General features: G+C 37.0%; 1 protein-coding gene across 1 annotated transcript; it reads left to right on the top strand.

The window, feature by feature from the left end:
• The first annotated feature begins 556 nt into the window (after window positions 1-556).
• gpr161b (G protein-coupled receptor 161b) lies at window positions 557-7,341 on the top strand. The gene is made up of 6 exons (XM_039675362.2): window positions 557-912; window positions 1,860-2,268; window positions 3,322-4,040; window positions 4,130-4,237; window positions 5,680-5,799; window positions 6,628-7,341. Exons 2-6 carry the CDS (start codon window positions 1,907-1,909, stop codon window positions 6,900-6,902), a joined length of 1,584 nt encoding a protein of 527 aa, XP_039531296.2. The 5' UTR covers window positions 557-912; window positions 1,860-1,906; the 3' UTR covers window positions 6,903-7,341.
• The last annotated feature ends 1,520 nt before the right edge of the window (window positions 7,342-8,861 follow it).

Raw genomic sequence — 8,861 nt, 5'->3', positions numbered from 1 at the left:
ACACCAGACTTATTTGCATTTCCTTGCATTTAGCCTACCTAACTGTATAATGTCTATGTCTGTTTTAGTATATTCTGGGTTTTTTTGTGCACTGTTATTTTCTGTTTACTTATTCTATTTTTATTCGTTTAATTACCTCTGTCCTGTCTGCCATTCTATTTGTGCTGCATGGAGGCTTCTGTCACCAAAAAAAATCCTTATGTGTAAACAACATAGGCTACCTGGGAATAAAGCTTTTTCATAGATTAGATAGATAGATAGATAGATAGATAGATAGATAGATAGATAGATAGATAGATAGATAGATAGATAGATAGATAGATAGATAGATAGATAGATAGATAGATAGATAGATAGATAGAAAGATAGATAGATAGATAGATAGATAGATAGATAGATAGATAGATAGATAGATAGATAGATAGATAGATAGATAGATAGATAGATAGATAGATAGATAGATAGATAGATAGAATTAAACAAAATAATGTGTAGCCTAGTGTATAGGCTATAGATATTATACCCAATAAGAAGACAGTAGAGCACATTGTGTGGTCGGTGAGAGTGAGACCCTCTGGACGGTCTGCCGTAGAGACGGAGGCAACTTTTCAAGACGGGGGTTGTCGACGCCATTGTGACGTCAGCAGCGCCTCTTTTTCACCGCCGACCGCAATAGCCGCAACAAATGAACATCCCTTAATGGTTTGATACTTTGTAATTGTGTTGAAACTTCGAACATGCGTCTCCGAAAAGATTTTTCGTTCCGCGCGAGTGTGAGAAAACCCAACATCTTGCAGGAGGGGATAACGTTTTGGGATTAAAGTTTGTATTCGCCGCTCACTAACAAAGCCAGCCGGAGAAAGTTACCAACCAGCACTGCTATAGCGGGATATCGCCTGGCCTGGGGAGCTGGTACGTTATCCATGCATCTATAATTTTATTGGGATAAACTATACATTATGAATCTAAAGAATCAGGAGCACGTTTTGGGGCAATTCAGAATATCGCTGTTGTTGGAAATTTGAGAAAGAAATCTGCTCGCGCTTCACACTCGTGCTGTGATTGTTCATTGAACGGGCATCATGGTGAACAATTTATTGAAGAGACATGACAGATCCACATCCAGTGGACCCAAACGCATCAAGATACTTGAGTCACACTTACACTGTTAACAACTTAAATATATAGCCTATGTTATGGTTTGATATTTTGTTTCCTAATGCAGTGATTATTGCTATGTGTCCAACTATTTATTTGTTTATTTGATGTTGTAGGATTTTTGGATTTCTAATTAACTTAATCTCAGTATTGTTATCTTTAAGTCATCCACAATAGTAAGCATGGTTACCTTATGTAAAGCTTGCATTTATTTTGTGTAGCCTACACAAATTATAATACACAAATTATGCAAAATTGTGAGCGTATAGTTGAATAAATATGATGTTCTCTGAATTCTTCTCAGCTGAGTTATATAATCATTTCTCATTATCTTAATCTAATTATTTTAAACTTTTTTTTTTTTGTTAGCCATCTGATTGAAGCCTTTTTACCTGATGTAAATATTGCATATTTTTTTCCATATAGTTGAATATGACTCTTATATTCTGTGATTCTGGTAGGAGTCTTATTCTTAAAATCTGAGATCAAATGGTCTCTGAATTCTTCACAGCTCAGTTCTTAACAAAAAGCACATTGTGAGAGTGTGCATAATCCACATTTGTACAATGTTTTGTACAATTTAAATCAGCTTGCGTTGTAAAGCTTTACTCGGTACACCCTTGAATTAACCCACCACACCAGATTATTTCTCAAGATCCAGACAGCTTTAACCACACTGCTTTTTCTCTCATGTGTTGTAGTTTGTCAACATGTCTGTCCAGTCCTGGGTAGCCAGCAGCCTGCCATAATGAACAGCACTAAGAATGGGACAGCGGTGGCCAACTCCACTAATGGCCTGGTCGACGGTGGGCTCGTGGTCTTGGAGTCTGTCTCTATCATCATCATAGCCATATTGGCGTGTCTGGGCAATCTGGTCATTGTGGTGACGCTATATAAGAAGCCCTACTTGCTGACACCCAGTAACAAGTTTGTCTTCAGCCTGACTTTGTCTAATTTGCTGCTGTCTGTTCTAACGCTCCCCTTCGTTGCGGCCAGCTCTGTGCGTCGTGATTGGATGTTTGGGGTGGTGTGGTGCAACTTCACAGCACTCCTCCATCTACTTGTCAGCTCGTCTAGCATGCTTACACTGGGAGCCATCGCCATTGACAGGTCAGTCATTGTGTTGTTATATCCTGTAGTTTGAGGAATCATTGGGTGTAAAGGCCAATGCAAGTTTTCATGATAAAGAAAATGAACAAACTTTGGTTACATATGGTTTCAAGGAAAATGTAATGACTCTAAATAAGGCCTTGTGGTGTAACCATCATATAAAACGTTATAACATATTTTCCTTACACCTTATACATGTGAGTGTACATTTATATCTGTTGGGCTAAACATTATTATATACACTATTTTTTCAAAAGTGAAAATATTTCTCAAATATCATGATTAGTACATAGGCCTAAATATAATTAATTTTGAAAGTAACTCCACGTGGCATTTTGCAGCTTATTTGATATTTTAAAAGATTTATTGACCTTGACACAAGGTCATAAGGGTTTGCAGGGGTCCTTTCTATGATGTAATTGCCTGTTTTATGTTTGTTCCAGCATGGTGCTGTTACTTAGATTTGTTATTACATATTAATGAGCACTTTTGTTTTTCATTTCTTCCAAATAAATAATAATAAAAGATTTTGCCGAACTACTTAATAATGTTTTTGACATTATACGGCAGAAATCAAACACAAGCATGTGCTCATTCAAGTCATTGTATTTATGAATTACATTTTTAATGTATTTTTAAATAAATAAATAAATATAATATGTTATGCTATTGACCCAAAATTAAATACATGAATGTTCAATATTATTATAACATCTCTAATTCAAGTTAATTAACAGTTCTTGGCGAAACATGCTTTTTGACTGCTGTAGTCAATGATCATAATGTAATTCTTTAATTCTGCAGTGACACTGAAGTATAGTCTTGCTTGAACAGTTCCTCTGTTTTTCTCTGAACAAGATACACATTGAAAAATATCAGACCTATTCAAATCTCGAACAAACCCTCGTGCGCATCTGAGAAACTTAAAGACCATACTTTATTTTTTTGGCAATTTGAGAGTCTTAGAGAAAAACCCCCTGTTGTTTCATTGGCTAGTCATGTGTATCTCATGAGGAACTGATTGACTTGTATCTGTTTTATTTCAATGTCTAGGTACTATGCCGTATTATATCCCATGATCTACCCCATGAAAATCACGGGAAACCGAGCTGTGCTCGTTATTGTTTACGTGTGGCTCCACTCCCTGGTCGGATGCCTTCCACCGCTTTTCGGTTGGTCCGCTTTCGAGTTTGACCGCTTCAAGTGGACCTGCACGGTGGCTTGGCACAAGGAGATCAGCTATACCGCCTTTTGGGTTACTTGGTGCTGCCTTCTTCCACTAGTGGCCATGCTGGTCTGCTATGGCGTCATCTTCCGTGTGGCCCGCATCAAAGCTCGCAAGGTCTACTGCGGTAGCGTTGTGGTGGCTCAAGAGGAGTCCAGCTCTCAGAAGAACGGCCGCAAGAACTCCAATACGTCCACATCTTCTAGTGGGAGCCGCAAGAGCCTGATCTACTCTGGGAGCCAATGCAAGGCCTTCGTCACCATTCTGGTGGTGCTTGGGACATTTCTGACAACTTGGGGTCCATATGTGGTGGTAATCAGCACTGAAGCACTGTGGGGTAAATACAGTGTTTCTCCTCAGATGGAGACTCTAGTTTCCTGGCTGTCCTTTACCAGTGCCGTGTGCCTTCCACTTATTTATGGGCTGTGGAACAAGACGGTACGCAAGGAGCTGTTGGGCATGTGCTACGGCGACCGCTACTACAGAGAATCTTTTGTTATTCGGCATCGTACCTCTCGTCTCTTTAGCATCTCTAACCGGATAACGGGTGAGCCTGCTACTGTTATCTTTATTTCCAGGGGTTCTTCATAACCTAATGTTTGGATGAGATGTCTGAGAGTCTTTGTTGTTCAACAGATCTGGGGATGTCTCCTCACCTGACGGCCATGTTCGTGGGTGGTGGGCAGCTCGTGGGCCGTGGCAGCAGCACGGGAGACACTGGCTTCAGCTATACACAAGACTCAGGTAGACCTTCTACTGTTGATCACACATGGGACAAGAAGCTTTAAAAGGAATAGTTCATCCTGAAATTAAAGTTCTGCCATAATCGATTGAACCTTCTGTGGAACAAAAAAGACGGTATTAAGATAAATGTTCTGGGCGCTTTTTTCTCATAGAATAAAAGTAAATGGTGGCAATTGTTTTCAGTTTCAAAAAAGCATGCAAGCACCGTAAAAAATAGTCTATGCTACTCATGCTGTGTTTAAATCATCTGAAGCCATACTAGATACATTTCCTGTAAGGAAAAGGCCAATTTATGTTGCCATTCACTGAAAATCTTCTCTTCTGCTGTAGCTCTTGGATCTCATTCACACTTCTGCTTAAACTGACATATTACATTCAGTCTCATGCTGGTATGCAACAAATACAGTGAGATATTACTAGCACAACACATCACACCACTTTTGAATAAATGGAAACCGAATCAGATTTGAGAGCTACAACAAACTGGAAGGTTTTCAGTGAATAGCAACTTAAATTCCAGTCTGTTCGTCAAATAATAATGGCTTTAGATTACTTGGATAACAGATGAATAGTAGACTACTTTTATGATTCTTTTTGGTCATTTTTGGACACCATCCATGACCTTTGAATTCCATTGTATGGAAATGAGCTGTGCAAACATTATGCATAATATCATAATATGCATAATATCATTATCAATCATTTTTTCATGAAAGATTTTAAAATGGATTGAAAAAGGTACATTGAAAAAAACTGTAAATTGTTTAGTAAACTGTCTTTAAAGAAGTTTTTGAAAGGTTAAATACCTTTTTGGTTTTGTGACGATATCCTTTTTTTTGTATGGATCCACAATATACAGTAATCAACATTTGAAGTGGATCAAAACCTTTCATCGAAGTTATACATGAATTTTGAACAATACCCGTTCTTGATCTACTTTTTTGGTGACTTGATGAAACTTTTGATCCACTTCAAATGTCAATTGTCCGATATTAGAGAATTGTTTTTGTTTATTTTGTCAGAATCAGCCAATTTTGTATAATAATTTATGTATTCATTTTTACTTCTAGATTGCCTTTGTCTTGTTATAGTGGTTATGTTACAATATATTAATTAATTTCATACAAAATATTAATTTCATCATTTATCAGCAGTCAGAATTTTGATATCGCTGCATCCTTACCTCTCTGAGTACTAGAAAAGCAAACAGCAGCAACCTCCACAGCTCTGAGCAGTCAGCAGAGGTGGTTTGTTGGCCTGCATACTACTGTTATCAGGGTGTGCCATATGAGGAAACACAGGGCCCATGAGAATCGCATAACAGACAGACGGCGATGCTCAGCGGCTCTCCCACAGTGTCCAGACTGGTGTGGGTGGGTGGTGGTGAGCAGTGTTAAAACTGATATTTGATTGAAAGATGCCTGCTGTGATTTACCCGCTAGCTACAGACGTCATGCTGTTGGACAGCTACACCTCAGAGCCCTCCCACTCAGCCCTCTGTGTTGCCAATAAGAGAAGAAGTTCTGTCACATTCGAGGACCAAGTGGATCAGATTCCTAAAGGTATCTATCATGGTGTTATTTTACGTCTGACTAATGCAAAAATGTCTCTTAGTTGTCATCAGTAAAAAAAAAAACCAAGCACATAGAAAGGAGATCCTTGTGAACGGTTGTGGTTTACAACATTTTAATTGGAACCAATACAATTGGGTTTATTCTGAATTGGGTCGGTTTTGGTTTAATGTTGGTCTCAAGAAACATTTCTTGTCATTACCAATGATGAAAACGGTTGTTTTAGAAATTTTGTGGAAAGTGATACATTTCTTCAGGATTCGAATGGAAAGTTTATTTTAAATATGTGTTTACATATTTCTTATTTTTATACAATATCAATGTAAAAGTATTTTCTGAGTTTTGATCAATTAATGCGTCCTTGGTGAATGAAGGTATGAATTTATTTAAAAAATATTATTGACCCAAGCTTTTTTTGAACAGTATTGTGTATATATGTGTACATACACGCCATTTAGAAAGTATAGTCATAAGACTTTATATGTATTTACTTGAGACTAATGCAATTAAGCACTTTGCAAAGTTATATCCAGTCTGTGTGGACTGTAATGTCCATGTTAATCCATTAAAATAGGTTGTTTTTACTGGATACATTTATGAAAATGTAGACTTGCAATATAATGTTTGTGCAAACTTGGTTTAACTGTTTAGCCTCAAAAGTTTGAATTAAACAATCTCAAATTTGTGTGCAGAAGAAACTTCCTTTGTAAAGACACTAGTATAAAATGTCATTTTCACAAACTGACAGAAATATTAATTAACAAAGCAGGACCTAAAAGTGTCAGATATTTTAGTTTTCTTCCATTTCTTTTTCTCAAGGTGACCCCTCAACAGAACAAGTGACCGCAGACATCCATAACTCTTTGGACAGCTTTGCGTCCTCTCTGGCTAAGGCTATAGAGAATGATGCCAAACTACAACTCTTTGGGGAATGGACTCAAATTCCCACAAGTCTGTTTACAGTACGAAACACACAGAGAGCTCCCCGTTACCTTGATGGACAGAGACTCAGGATGGAAAGCATCGATGAAGGAATAGTTAAAGATGATGAGGATGAGGATCATGAGGAAAAAATAGGTGACAGTTCCATGTAGTTCTTTCACTCAGTGAACCACTTAACAACCTGAACCTTGTGTAATCTTTAGCTTTTAAAGGTACAGAACATTCAACAAACACATTGGCAAATGTTTACAGATATACAGTGGTTTATGTGTAATTTACATACTAGGTAACAAACTTATACTTGATTATTTTAGAAGCAACTGCTGCTACTTGCCTTGGTGAGACCAAAGACCTAGAATGATGGCTGTACCTGCAAGGTATCAGGTACTAGAAGCCCCACTGTCACTCACCATAATAAGTTATGTTTTTGTAACTTACAAGATATTGTAAAATCATGTACAGCCCTCATATATTGTCAGGTATTTTGCCTCTTTTGGGTATGTATTATGTTTACTCTTTTCGTACAAGGAAACTGTAACCACTCTTTATATGTACTGACTATTTGTAAGAATGAATATCCTTGAGAAAGTCTTCTCATCTTTTCAAGTTCATTATTAATATATTCAATTATTTGTTTTAGTGGCACAAGGTTTAAAGAAAATAGAACGAATCTCTTGGGGGTTATATCGATGTGGACAAAGAAAAATAACCTATTTTCAGGCCCTTACAGTGAAAGGTAATGTATTTTTTTCCAGCATTGGAAAAACAGGAAGATACTGGGCATATAATGTATGGCGGAATATCTCTTAAAATGCATATTATTTTATCCATAGTTTTTGGTGGAAAATCTGATTAAAATGCTTTGGCTGAATGTAAAGTTTTGAGAAAGCAAGAGCAATATTGTTGCTTTGTCTACAGCATCATAAGTCAATGGTACAATTGCACTTGAAGATTTTACGCTTGATCAGTGACTGATCACATTTGTGTTTTCACTCCTGCCTTGTTCGGTTAGTATATACTCTGAAAATGTGTTTTGAAATAAGGATAAATCATTCCTGTGGAATCTTCTTTTTTTGCATTGTGCTAGTCATTTACATTTGTGGTCAGAATTATTTGCACCCCTGGTAAATATGATCAAAGATGGCTGTCAAAATAAATCTGTTTATCCTTATGATGTTTTGTTTAAAACATTTGACAATCTAACCTTTCATTGAAGTAAAGGAATTAATAGTGTGGGTAAAATAACATTACGAAATAAATGCTTTTCTCCAAAACACGTTGGCAATAATTGTCACCCTTTCACTGAATGCTTTTTGCAAACTCCTTTTGTAAATATAACAGCTCTGAGTTTTCTCCTATAATGCCTGATAAGTTTAGAGAACACCTGACAAGATCATTCCTCCATACAGAAATCTCTTCAGATTCCCAGATCCATGTTGGTGCTTTTCTTCAGTTCAGCCCACTCATTTTCTATAGAGTTCAGGTCACGGACTGGGATGACCATGACAGAAGTATTGTGTTGATTTTTATGTTTTTTTTTTTTTGGATTATTGTCTAATGGAAGATCCAACCACGACCCATTATAAGATTTCTAGCAGAAGGCGACAGGCGTAGATTTTTTTTTTTTTAATCTGTTGGTATTTGATAGAATCCATAATACCATGCATCTAAACAAGAAGTCCAGGACCTCCAGAAAAAAAAGAGAAAATAGGCCAACAACATTAAAGATCCAGTGGTATATATTTAACAGTGGACATGGGGTACTTTTTATCCCTGTTTGCACCAAACCTATCTGGTAGGTTTGCTTCCAACAAGCTCTTCTTTTAGTTTCATCTGACCATAGAATCCAGTCCCGAGTCTGACAACTGAATATGCTGGAGTTTGTTTATAGAGTGAAGTATTTTTTCTTTCTCCTCCAAAACAACATGTGGTGATGTAGGAGTTATTTGATTTTTTAAAGGCTTTCTGACTAAGACTTAAATGTTTGTTCCCAAAAATGAAAAAAAAAAAATCAGTAATTACTCACCCTCATGTTGTTCCAACCCTCAAAGACTTCCGTTCATCTTCAGAACACAAATGAAGACATTTTTTGATTAAATCTGAGCTCTGGA

Source organism: Pimephales promelas, chromosome 7 (assembly GCF_988280905.1).
Source record: "Pimephales promelas chromosome 7, fPimPro1.hap1.1, whole genome shotgun sequence".
Classification (NCBI taxonomy): domain Eukaryota; kingdom Metazoa; phylum Chordata; class Actinopteri; order Cypriniformes; family Leuciscidae; genus Pimephales; species Pimephales promelas.
The sequence above is the reverse complement of the archived record's forward strand: the minus strand, read 5'-3'. Positions and strand labels throughout refer to the sequence as shown.

Coding starts and splice junctions, on each gene's coding strand:
- gpr161b (XM_039675362.2), top strand. CDS start 1,907: ATGAACAGCACTAAGAATGGGACAGCGGTGGCCAACTCCACTAATGGC. Junction 4,041..4,129: donor CATCTCTAACCGGATAACGG/GTGAGCCTGCTA, acceptor GTTGTTCAACAG/ATCTGGGGATGTCTCCTCAC. Junction 4,238..5,679: donor CAGCTATACACAAGACTCAG/GTAGACCTTCTA, acceptor TTTACCCGCTAG/CTACAGACGTCATGCTGTTG.